The sequence below is a fragment of the Lagenorhynchus albirostris genome, chromosome 3 (assembly GCF_949774975.1).
Source record: "Lagenorhynchus albirostris chromosome 3, mLagAlb1.1, whole genome shotgun sequence".
In the NCBI taxonomy this organism is placed as follows: domain Eukaryota; kingdom Metazoa; phylum Chordata; class Mammalia; order Artiodactyla; family Delphinidae; genus Lagenorhynchus; species Lagenorhynchus albirostris.
Window position 1 is genome coordinate 25,714,441 of NC_083097.1, and position 13,602 is coordinate 25,728,042.

The window sequence follows — 13,602 nt, forward strand, 5'->3', positions numbered from 1 at the left end:
GAGTTGGCACTAAATAAATATTTATTGAATGAACAAATAAATAAATACCCTGAATGAAAGGGATAAATGAGGCATCAGGATACTCTCTGGCAGCAAAAGAGAATGTGTACCGTTACACAACCGCATGCTTGAAAACAGCAAAATTGCATATCCTTTAGAAATAGTCTACAATCCAAACATGCTTCAAAGCAGGGTAATTAAGAGTACAGGCTTTTTAGTCTGACTGACCTAGATTTCAATTGTTTGTACACGTGACATCTCGAAACCTCAATTTCCTCTTATGTAAAATGGAGTTATAATGATGGTACCTACTTTGTAAGACTATTATGATAATTAAATTCGATTCGGTATGTAAAGCACTTAGCACAGTGCTTGGCACATAGAACTATCTCGATAGATCACCAATTATTAATACTATTAACATCTGAAATGTTAAATATATAGACACCTGGGTGTGCCTATATCCATTAATATAGAGATAGATATACACATCCACCAAAAGCCATTATTCTGTAATTTTTATTGTGATAATTCAATTTGCACGGCTCATAAAAACTGGACCATGTTATGGATGAGAGAGTAAAGAGGTGTTACTGGTACTAATCTCCCATGGACAACCCCAGGTTAACAATGCATTTTCTGCCCTGGATGGCTGTTTTCTCTCCAAGCTGTCAATATGTTTTCACTTTCCCATCCATGTGTTCATTCATGGATGTGTCTCTTTACAGGTAGCCAGCTGTTTTCTACCCAACCAGCTATGAAGAAACGCCAGGAGCTATTTGTTTTTGTTTTTGTTTCTTTCGTGGTACGCGGGCCTGTCACTGTTGTGGCCTCTCCCGTTGCGGAGCACAGGCTCCGGACGCGCAGGCTCAGCGGCCATGGTTCACGGGTCCACCCGCTCCGCGGCATGTGGGATCTTCCCGGACCGGGGCACGAACCCGTGTCCCCTGCATCGACAGGCGGACTCTCAACCACTGCGCCACCAGGGAAGCCCACGTCAGGAGCTATTTAAACACAGCTCTTGCTTTGCCTCTAATCCGAATTAGGAAAAATCAAAAGAACAAACATTCCGGTCAACAGACTTACAGAACATGAAACTCTGAGAGATTTTTTAAGTTCCCACTCAAATGTGTTTGTTTTGTTTAGCCTAAACACAGATAATCTGGCATGTGCACTATTACCTGCCCCCTTCAAACTGGCTGATCTTGAAGTCCAAAACGGCTTTCTGAATTGTATCTGGGTCTCTGCAGGTATTACCTGTCCTTATATGTAAGAAAGGTATCCAAACATCCACGTCTCTACTTTGGGTTTTAAACTAACTTTATACTTTTCTTGGGAAAAACAAAGAAGGCATCAGTGCAAAAGTTATTTTAGATGTGGAGTTATGCAAACCCTTCAACACATCCCCGAAGGTGCCAGCCTTGTACTTATAAACAGTTTCAGAGCATTTCAGGTGTTCAGCATAATTTTCACTCTTATTGCAGTACTCTCACTGTGTTTGAGCTCTTTTTTATTATTATTTTTTTCCCCTTACCTTGAAACTAGTCTGCCATTTCAAAGCAAGAAGGAACTACTGACAAAACATGAAGGTGTTCTATCCTCTACTTAAATCCTAACTTTCTTTCAAATAGTTACTCGATTTGGGGGTGGGAGAGGGTCATGGTTTGATCATGCGTGGAGGCACGTGCAACCTTAAGGAAGCAAAAGTTGAGTCTCGAGTAGTTTCCTCGAAAACTTTGAAAACTTCACTTTGGAGCAGTGTTTCTTCCTGATGTTAACTGGTCGGCAAATTAACTTTCCCTTCCCTTGCTGTTTTGTTTCTGCTTCCAGTGACAGTGGTGTTGTTTGCAGCTCTCAGGCGACAGCGGAAAAAAGAACCTTTGATCATTTCCAAAGAGGACATCAGAGACAACATTGTCAGTTACAACGACGAAGGTGGGGGAGAGGAGGACACCCAGGCCTTTGATATCGGCACGCTGAGGAATCCCGAAGCCATAGAGGACAGCAAATTACGCAGGGACATTGTGCCCGAAGCCCTTTTTCTACCCCGACGGACTCCAGCAGCTTGTGATAACACCGACGTCCGAGATTTCATTAACCAAAGGTTAAAGGAAAATGACACGGACCCCACTGCCCCGCCCTACGACTCCTTGGCCACCTTCGCCTACGAGGGTACCGGTTCGGTGGCCGATTCCCTGAGCTCGCTGGAGTCGGTGACCACGGATGGAGACCAGGACTACGAATACCTTAGTGACTGGGGGCCTCGGTTCAAAAAGCTCGCAGATATGTACGGAGGGGTGGACAGTGACAAGGACTCCTAATATGTTGCCTTTTTCATTTTCCAGTACGACACTGAAACATGTGAAGTGGCTCTTTCTTTCTATTTATCCACCGCTCCGTGAAGGGTTCTCTGTTCTACCCGTTCCAAAAGTTAATGGCTGCAGTCCGTGCGGATCCAATGTTAGAGACTTTTTTTCTAGTACACTTTTATGAGCTTCTGAGAGGCAAATGTTTATTTTTTAGCGCATCCAGTTAACCATGTCAGCCCAACAGGCACCGTGCTGGAGGAGAGGATGGGGAGTAATCCTTTCCCCTGTTCTCTTAGTGCAGGTTTGGAACATGCTCGATTTCACTGGCCTGGTCTCATAGTACATTGCATTGACTCAAGGTCAGCTGACTGCTCTGTACATTTCACATGCTAATGGGATAAGGGATTATACTTTATAAGAATATAGTTTTAGTTAAAGAAATGAAGGAGGAACCACTGCTCCTGGTATATCAGCTCACAAGGAGATGATGAACTATATATGGGTGTGTATTTCTGTTACAAAGAATTTCAAATGATATTTGCCAGTCCTGTTTATCCTTCATGATCTTTTTTCTGGCACCAGTGACTATTCAAAACATCAGATCCACCAACGTTTTGAGATTCGCCTTCTTCTTTAGGAAATGATGCCAATTAAATGGTAACATTCAAAGATAACCAAAAAAAAAAAAATCTTAATAAGACCTCATTCCTTGCCACTGACTCATAATTTGTTATATATTAGACATACAAAAGTTTGCCCTTGCACCATATAAAGGGAAAAGAAAAATAGATAATCAATGTTAACAAAGGAAATATTCAGCATATTTTAAAGTTTGGGCCACCAAATGTATCATGGATCACCTGAAATTATTTCAGCCATCAGTAGGCTAATTACAAATACGTCTAAATTGTTTAGAAAGTTCTTGAAGGAACTTTTCTGAGACAAAGTTTAACTCCTTGTCTGTAATTGTCAGTATTATTCTAATCTACTTGAAAGTAGCAGTGTGAAGTACAATAATTCATATTCTTCAGATACGTCTTATACAATTAAGTTGCATTAGTGAAGGTAGATTAAATAAAACTCAGATCCCTCTCTCAGAGTCTAATGGGGAGGTAAGAGCCAGTCACACTTGAACTTGACACCCTGCCCTTCACATTTGGAAATATCCGTATATTTATATAACACGATACATATAGAAGAACACTGAAATCACGGTGAAAACCTACATATTACATGTTTGGAAAACACTTAAAAAGGGAAAACTTGGATTCCCTTCAACAAGGGTGCTTAAGATTGTAATTAAAATGATAGCTGACTTTCAAAAGCATTAAAATTTTTTCATTGTTTTTAACTTTGTTCCCACGGCAATCCCTGCCCTCATCTTTGAACGAATGATAAAGTAATGGTCTCAAACTGCAACAGAAAAGTAATGTACAATCCATCAAACCCATTATTTCTCTAATTATGCAATTAGCATCATAGTTATCGTCCAGAGGACCCAACTGAACTGAACTAATCCTTTTGGCAGGTTCAGATCATTTATTTCATATGCTATTCTAATGATTTTTGTCATTAGACTCTTACATTGTGCAGTCATCAGAAATTTCCAAAGTACTGTAACGAAACATCCTTGTTTTGAAAACTTGGAAAAAAACAGACTCTGTATGTATATAATATGTACTTAAGAATACGCTGACTTCAATTATTAGTCTTAGGGATTTATTTTCAATTAATGGTAATTTTCTACAGATAATCTTAGTGCCATTTCCATTTGGGGATAATGTCCTATCAGCACATACTTTCTATTTGGAAACACACTGTTGTTTAGTAGTTAAGTTCTAAATAGGTTTATTACCCAGGAAGTAAAGACAGCACCTTTAAAATAAGAGAAATATAGTCTTTGGGGTTACCCAATGAGAGTGAAAATTTTTTACAACCATATTATTCCTTGTGTTTCCTGAATGGATGGACTTCCCTGTATACTAACAAGTATTTCATGGTTGGGCTGTTTCCTGCTTACAAGGTTTTCTTTTCTAGTTCTTCACACACGCACAGACATACACACACACAGGAACGCAGACAAAATACTACAGGAGGGCTTCACTGTAATGAGTCGATATATATCATAGTCACAGGTAAGTGTTGAAAAAAAGATAGCTTAGGAAAGTTAATTATAAGAACTAGTTATTTATAGCAATAGAACAGCACCTTAATCACACAAATTACTGTAAAATTTAAGAGCTCTCTATCCTTATATTTCATGTCATGTAATAAAGTATATCAAGAAAGATAGTCCTGTAAAAGAAAAGTATCATCAGAAGTCTTCCTTCTAAAATTTTGGCATTAATTGGAATGTGTGTGGGTTGACGCCAGCAACTTCCATGTTTAAGGGTAAGGTTTACGCTTTCCTCCTAAAGTGAAAGTAAGAAGTTCTGTAGTGGAACTTCTGAGGTGTAATTGGAAGTTATCTTATTCCACCCTGAAGATGGGACAGTTATACCAAGAGCAAGTTAATATGACTAAGTACATAACTGTTAAATCTCTTACCACAAAAGCTGATGATGAAGTGAATCTCTAAGAAGTTGGATAGATTGGAGCTGAATATTTTGCACAAGGGTCCTATAAATGTCAAGACTGAGTAACATTTTCCTAAAATTAAAGCTGCCTGATGTCGTGGAAACAATAAGAGCCATAGTTCCATCATTCTGTGCTGGTCTCACTTCCTTCCACCAAGACATCCGGTCAAGAACCTGGGTTGACATGAATGACTGGAGAAAACATTAGCTTTCAGCTCAGTTTTCACACTGTCTCTGTCCTGATATTAGATGTTTGTGATGAGAAAGAAGGAAATTGAGAAGAGGTAAAGTTGTTTTAATATTTGCTTTAATCACTGAGAAACTAAAATTCATTAAGTATAGGGAGATTGCCTTTGTGGGTTGTTTCAAGAACTTTGAGGCCCTTCTCACTTTTTTTTTTTTTTTTTTGCCCTCTATTCAAAGGGGAAAGTTTCTTCATCACTGAGATGTTCCCTAGAATAAGCTGAAATTTTGAAAACATTAAGCTATTGTGCATAAGTTTAAAGCCCCTTCACTTCATGGCACTTTCTTCTGAAAGGCCTGGAAAACACTCATTCCCAAATAAAAGACTAAATCAAATGAGGGAGAATCAAAATTGGTTTCATAGAGCCATAAGAGAGGGGACCTGGGCCCAGAAAATATATGTTTTTGTAAGAGCTTTCCTAGCTTTACAGTTTAGGTGCCTATAGGGAGGTTTGGATACAAATCAACTCCATTTTCAGATGGAATAACACCTGGTGTTATATTCTAACTCAGTATAAAAATTTTGGTTTAGTGTTCATTTTTCAGCTCCCAAAAAGTTATACAAAAAGTTCTTATAAGTTGAATCTCTATCTTAGAAGCATCCAAATTTTATGGATCCAAACTAACTTCAGAATGTTTTCATTCATTTCACTTTTAGGTAATTTTTAAATTTAAACATTTAAGTGATACATACGTTTGAGGTGTTCTGATTTGCTAAGCAATACCTTATACCAAATGCTTTGTCTTGAAATGGGTATTTCACTGGAGATAATCATGTATAAACTACGAATTGGGCATTCCTCAATTCTATATACTTGAGGACCATTAAAAAAGTATGCAGTTGAAAGGAAAGAAGAAACTTGATTCCTGGGCACAAACTAAATATTTAAAGCAGGTACAGCTAAATTCATTTTCCCCAGAGACTGAACGAACCACCAAATAAATTATTTTTTCATAGTCACTAGTGTTGAAGTGGTGTAATTACTTTGGAAGAACACTAAAAAGTCATGATCTCCACTATTTTGAAAGGTATCCTCTGGAAAGGATCATTTTAGTGTAATTTTATTCTTTTTTTTTTTTTTTTGGCCTAGAGGAAATCTTTTTTGAATTGTGACAGGAGATTAAAAATCCAAGCAGTCTACTATTACCACTACAACCCAGCCTCCTTTAACAGATAATAAGAGTGGAAAGATTAAGACTTCGTGTGTGCATCTTCAGGAAAATGAACTATTTCCTGAGGTCTGACAGCAGCTTTCTTTTCTAGAGAATACAAAATTACAGTATCATCTCCTTAAAAGTTCAGTGATTCTTACGGTTGCAGCATTTTTAATCTCCCTTTGGCATCTTTATGGGATAATTTTCTAAAGGGATAATTCTCTACTAAAAAATATCGGACCCCGACCATATTTTCTGTGCAGAGCAATACATTGACTCACACACTTGTTAAAAGTTAATAAAGAAATAGTTCATTTTTAAAGCCAGAAGTTTATGGTCTCTGCATTGTCAATTTAATTTAAGCATTGCTGAGACAATCTTTAATCTACTCCCCATTTGGTAATACCTTATTTATGATGCAGTTTCATTTTTTAATTTGGGGGGAACGTTTGCCCGACAGAGCCAGCAGATGAAAGTGCTGAAAGGAGGTGAAATGGAAACAAAGCCTATTACCCACTGTATTTCAGACAGGACCAGGCACTTAGTCGAAGAGCCACTGGGTTATTAGATTAATTTCAAAAGAGCTTTTACAAGTTGCTTAATTCCCTTTTTTAAAAAACGCATGGACCACAAACTCAAATTTCTCCTCAAATGGGGTTAATCCGACAAATGAGGCATGGACCCAGCGTTGTGGAAAAAGCATTCCACTATAATGAGATCTTGGTCTTTCTTGCAAGACTGTGCTATTTATGTAAATACGTCTAGAGGCACCTGCTATAAGCTTTTAGTTTTCTATGATCTATTAGTTTAGTGTTTATTAAGGAATCATATGTATAGAATTACTAGGCATTCAGGAGGAATGCTGTGTAGCAAACGAAAACTGATCTGCTCGGGAGAAACACAGGAGCGATTCAAAACCACTGTACTATTTTGTTTGTGATTATTTTCATTGCTTTGAAAGTAAACTGCATAAGAATAGGACTTAAAATAATTGCTATGGGCATCTTCAGTAGTACCAAGCTAAGGCAACATGGCATTCTCCTACAGTGATTTGTGATTTTAAACCCCCAAAATAAAAGCTTTTTGGTATTGATTGTTTTTAATTAAAAATACTCCCAAGTATAAATTGAAGCTGATACCACCCTGGAAGATTTACTGACTGGAGTGCTCAGTTCATGTGGTTTTTCTCGGTATCGCTCGTGTCTTTGGCAACAACACCTGATGGAAACAATCACTGCTCAGCTTTCATCCACATTTCTAGCTAGGGAGATTTTCATAACTTCACAGTTTACATGAGAAAGTTTTCTGTATTAGAAGAATGGAGTTGAGACAATTACCTTATAGCTCAGTGTGGTCGGGCCTTTTGTTGTAGTCAAATGGCAAATACACGCTCCTTGAAATGGCTTCTTTTATTTTCCTTTGTTTTCTTAGACGTAAAAATTTGAAAAGAATGCAATTTAAAAAGTGATTTCTCACAAAGAGTAAATATGCCTTTTGCAAATCAATTTTTGTAACAAGTTATTTATATGATATTACTTAATAAACTGGTTTTTTCTAACTTGTTTTTTTTTCAGTTCTCTCAAACTGTTGTTTGTAATCAGAGATCTTTAAAATGTACATACTGATACACACTTTATCTTTCCAAATCTGCTGTTTTAACCTCTCAGAGAGCTAGCTAAAGCCAACTTGTTATACAATAATTAGCTTGTAAACAACAGTTTCTCCCAGCCAGCAATATATATCATTGGCACGGCCCTGCAGACTTCTTACCACTGGGACATCAAGAATTCTACTGTTATTTATGGAATCGCTGTATTAAGAAAGCTGATTATCCTCATGGTAATTGCTTTAGATAAAAAAGGACAGTTCTATATTTTTGCCCATCCCAAATCTCCATCTTTCATTTCCCTCCCATACAAGCAATTATCTATGGATCTCTGATTTAAAAAAGAAAAAGGGGGGCTTCCCTGGTGACGCAGTGGTTGAGAGTCTCCTGCCAATGCAGGGGGACACGGGTTCGTGCCCCGGTCCGGGAAGATCCCACATGCCGCGGAGCGGCTGGGCCCGTGAGCCATGGCCACTGAGCCTGCGCGTCCGGAGCCTGTGCTCCGCAACGGGAGAGGCCACAACAGTGAGAGGCCCGTGTACCGCAAATAAATAAATAAATAAATAAATAAATAAAAATTAAAAAAGAAAAAGGGTTAGTCCAAAGGGGAATAAGAATAAAATCCTTCCAGCATTCTTATACTATGAGTAAATAAAATGTTTTCAGCATATTCAGAGCTGTAATATTTTACCCGCTTGCTCTTTTTTAAGCTGCCTCCTATTTCTAGAGGAAGTTTCCCAATTTTTTAATTGGGAGAATTGAATTCATTGCTTTGCTATGGCGATTTTTATTTATTCATTCATTTGTTCAGTATACAGCAGGCACTCCACTGTGTGCTGTGGAATATTCAACAATAAGCCAGATATATTTTTCCCTTCTCTCCAGATGCCTGTCCATGAGGAAGGGCTGCCATAAACTCATAACTAGAGTACCTACCAGAAGGTGGCATGGGACGTTTTCAGAGAGGTATATATGAAAATGTTCATAGGATTTCATAGGATGGAGAAACTCTTTCTGCCCAGGTACAGGAGGGTGTGGGAGGTTTAGGAATTAGTGAAATTGAGACAAAGGGAGGTAAGAATTGAAAAGAATAGCAGGAAAAGGAGAGAAAAGAGAGGGATGTTTAAGTAATGCCATTGATCTCAGCTGAGGTTCCGTGAAGGGGACTAGGTTTGGAAAAGTCACATGTCATCAGAACACAGAGGATCACCAATGCCATAGCAGCTGCTTTTTCTTGTTGCTTTGTGTTTTCATTTTTTGCCATTTGGCTTAAAGTTAACTTGGTGGGAAACAGAAAACGATGGAAATAAATGATGCTACCAGAAATATACTTTTTGAAGGATATGTACATTGTACAGTAGTATGCACGGTGCACTAGAGCCAAGCCCTTCCTACCCCGCTACCCCATCCCCAGCTCTAGGCCACCCCAAGGCAAGCATAGTCTGCAGGATCTAGGAAACTTCCCTGACCTAATAGTAACATAAGCAGCAAGTGCAATGTGCTTTCTCAAGGACCCAGTTCAGGAAGCAGATTCCTGCAAACATTCAGATGGGCTAAGCCCTTTCCCATCACCTTAACAAACCACTTCCCATAATGATATTTATTAGTAATTCACGCTAGCTGCTGCAGTAGACAAAATCCAAAATCTCTATAAAATTTATGTCTCACCCTTGTGAACGTCAGGGTTGTTGTGGGCCTTTCTCCCTCTTGTAGCTATGCCATCCGCAGCTCGTTGCCTCCAAGGGCTAACATGCCAGGGGAGCAGAGTGAGCTGGACGATCATATGAGCTCTTCCTAAAGTCAGGGCCTACACGTGGCTTATGCAACTTCTGCTCATATCTCATTGGCCAGAACTCAATCATATGGCCCCAAAGGCACTGGACAGAGGCTGGGAGATGTAGAAAGACGAGCAACATGTGACTCTGTACAGCACACGTATATGTATCTGCCACATCTAAGTTCAGTCTCTGTCAATCTTGCAATATCTTTCCCAACCCCCGCCCCAATTTCAGTCACCATAATAAGCCATATCCCATAATAATCTTGAGTGTGTTATCAGAAGAGCAGGTACAAAGTCATTTATAGGGAATTCCTTGGCGGTCCAGTGGTTAGGACTCAGCGCTTTCACTGCTGTGGCCTGGGTTCAATCCCTGGTCGGGGAACTAATATCCTGCAAGCCATGAGGGGCAGCCAAAAAAAAGTCATTTATAAATTCAACCTCCAAGTTGAAAACCCTTGTAAGAGATGTTTGTCTACCATCCCTGGACTCTAACACCCATGGTGGGCATTGTTGATGAATTGACTCACGGATTTCGAGCCTTAGCATCTCTAGCAGGAATGCTCCAGCAGCTGTCAACAACAGAACAATGTTGACCTATTTGCCATCCCAAACCTTAGAGATTAAGTCCTCTTGTAAAAGACATGGTTTTTTTTTTTTCATTCTAAATTTTGTTGACTACTCGCCACTGACATTTGGGAAGAGCATTCTGGTCTTGAGGTTACCAAAAATTTGGAACAGTTAAGGAAGCTAAAAGGCTCAGCCTGCCATTATAATTAGCTCACATTTTTATTTCATAAATCTGAACCAACAAGCCTGTATCTCTTTCAACAATTCAGATGTGAATTTCAGCCTTGTTGTTGCATCTCTCCATAGTGATACTCATGAACCTTTATATTCATTCTGCAAAAACCATTTGAGAATTTACTATGGGCCGGGCACTGATCAAGGTGATAGGGATACAGGGGTAAAAAGACAGACACACACCCTGCTCTGTGCATTCCCTTCCCTCAAGACTGCCCTGATTTAATCTCCTATTATTAACCTTAGTTTACCTGACTAAACATTTTGTACAGAATGACACCCTGACTCTTTAGATCACTTTTCTGGGTCTTATATTCCTGAATTCAATACTTTTCTAAATATGCTATGAATAGATATGGTTCTTTAGAAGGAGTAGATTGTCTCCTACTTGTCTATAATATACTTATTCCTTTTTTTAAATGTCTCCCTTGACATATTAGATCATCTTTATTGCTTCCTGAGCCATTTAGTCTCAAAAACTTAACTTTTAATGGTGAATATGTCTTGTTTGCACATTGATAAGAAAATGTGTCCTTATAGTCAGTAAAGGATAGGTTTTATTAAAGCTTTTAACTTTGCTTAGCTGCCTGATAATAATGCCTTACTTTTATGCAGCACTTTAGAAATAACTATCTTATACATGACTTAATATAACTCTCACAAATGCCCTGTACACTAGGCTGTATCACTCCCATTTCACAAACAAAGTGGGGCTATTTGTCCCTATGTCCCATCACAGGAATTAGGATTAAACTCAATTCTTTTAACTCAGGCTCTGCAATCCTGCCACTGAATCCCCCATTTTCCCCTTTGTACACATAGTCCAATCCCATCCATCTGAGATAAATATTTATTGGCAGAAAGAAAGATTCTTTTTTCCTTTATATAAATTCAGATGAGGTTGGACTCCACTGATGGCTGCAACCTTAAAGACATTCCTCTCGGGCTTCCCTGGTGGCACAGTGGTTGAGAGTCCGCCTGCTAATGCAGGGGACACGGGTTCGTGCCCCGGTCAGGGAAGATCCCACAGGCCGCGGAGCGGCTGGGCCCGTGAGCCATGGCCGCTGAGCCTGCGCGTCCGGAGCCTGTGCTCCGCAACGGGAGAGGCCACAGCAGTGAGAGGCCCGCCTACCGCAAAAAAAAAAAAAAAAAAAAAAGACATTCCTCTCCATAACATCAGTCCAAATGCTCCGTGAAGGAAAGAAGAGACTGAAAAGCAAAATTCTGCCTATTAATGCCAATCATCCAACTGATTCCTATTATGAAATGCCACTGAAACAGCTTTCCCAAGGGAAAATATTCCCGAGAAACATAAAATTCCACCCCAGACTGCAAAAACTCTAGTTGTTTATATAATAATCATCTTGACAGTATTGATATTTCACACCATCAAATCGTGGTAAGCCCTCTATAGGGTAACCATGTCCTTCAAGAGATGGGAGAGAAGGAAAAGAATTAGGACTTCCTGTCGCAATTCAGATTTCATGAGTTTGGAGGAACAAAGGAGACTTGCTCTAGCCAGGAGCATCCATTGAATCCAAGCACCCACACCAACAGCCCAGCGTCTGTTATATCCTTGGAAAACCCAACTGCCCAGTGAGGTGGCATCCATGTGCCAGAGCAGTAGCTACAGATCTGTGTTTACAAACTGAAAGTAATGTACTTTCCATATTTTTCTACAATTGAACTTCATTTCTGTTTTGAACCTTCATTCCTGTGAGCAACAGAAGCTCAACTTTAGTCATTTAGGGTTTCTTTCCACACCCTTTCACTGATATTATAGCTAAATTCTAAGGGGCCAAAGTAACGTCAAGAGTGGGGGTCAGGAGAAAGGCGAGGCATAGTCAAAGCTTAAAGCCAACCTGCTAGGAAGAGTAGATGGAGTCCAGAAAAAATATGATAATTCTCTTAACCCTCCCTGTCTGTCCTCCCACCTATTGCAAAATGGGGAAGCTGAAGTTTATTGATCAGAAATGCTTTTTATGTTATTGTCATTTCTCATTCTCAGAAGGTCAGGATCAAAAGCTTAAGAAAGACACCTGCTTCTTTCCTGACTTATGGTTTTGGCAGAGATTCAGAAAGAACTCAAAGTTGCCTTAGAATGTCACTGCTTCAAACTGAATGCTAATTTATAACTGTTTTCTTATTCTTTACTATCTCAAGCATTATAAAAAGTATTCATGATAGTATTAAAATATAATATATAATATATTAAAATTGAGCCAATCTTCAAAGATTTCTGAACATCTCTTATGTGATGAAAACTTTACTACCTACTTTTTGTATAAAACATATTTTTCCCTTATCATAATCAAGAAGATCATGACAAAGTATTTTCTGATTTGTGAAAACATTTATACAAAAGAATCTTGCAGAGTTACAAAAATTAAATCACAAGTGAATATATATTTAACAAATAATTTGTACTGAAAATAATAAATGTGCAATCCAGACTGTTTGGTTCCCTTTGGATCCAAAGAACTATATCTACCTTAAAAGAATTTGGCAAAATGACACCAAGATTCAAATGATAGCTCTCAAGTGAGAAAAGGTTGAGGGGCAGATTGATTTTGGCATTAAGACCTGAACTGGGTCTCAGAAGGAGTGCGAGAACCTACGGCAGTGTCACTGGAATGCTTCTCTAAAATGCAAGCTCCCTGGTCCCATTCCGCAAATAGCCAGGGCTATTTTATGTACTCCAGAGGCTGTAGGCATTCCAAAGTTTGGAGGCTCCACCTTCACTATATTCAACATATTAAGTTATACCCACACTTTACCTTGAAGATGTGAATCAAGCTGCAGTTCACTAGTTTACACAATGTTGTTATATATTCATATATATATATATATATACCACTAGACTTGTATTGATTTTATATCTGCAATTTTCCTTCTGTATTTTAAAGCCTTTTTTAAAAAAAATTAGGCTTTTTTTGGGCTGCAGCTCATCTGAGAGCATAAATAAGTACTGTGTGTACTGTGCCTAATATATTAAAAGATGTCATGGAGAAAGGGAAGACAGGATTGGAAATCTGCATGTATAGCAAGTTCCCCAGTGATTTTTATGCACACCAGAGCTTTAGAAACAATTCTGTTGTGGTAACAAAGGCAAGGCATGCTCAAGGAACTCTG

At 38.8% G+C, this 13,602-nt stretch overlaps 1 protein-coding gene across 2 annotated transcripts in view; it reads left to right on the plus strand.

The window, feature by feature from the left end:
- CDH6 (cadherin 6) overlaps positions 1-7,841 on the plus strand; it is a 129,422-nt gene extending 121,581 nt beyond the window's left edge. For both annotated transcript variants that reach the window (XM_060146902.1, XM_060146903.1), the window contains one exon: positions 1,831-7,841. In XM_060146902.1, coding sequence (XP_060002885.1) covers positions 1,831-2,321 — 491 coding nt within the window. In that variant the 3' untranslated portion in view covers positions 2,322-7,841. The remainder of the gene's footprint in view (positions 1-1,830) is intronic.
- Positions 7,842-13,602: the final 5,761 nt, after the last annotated feature.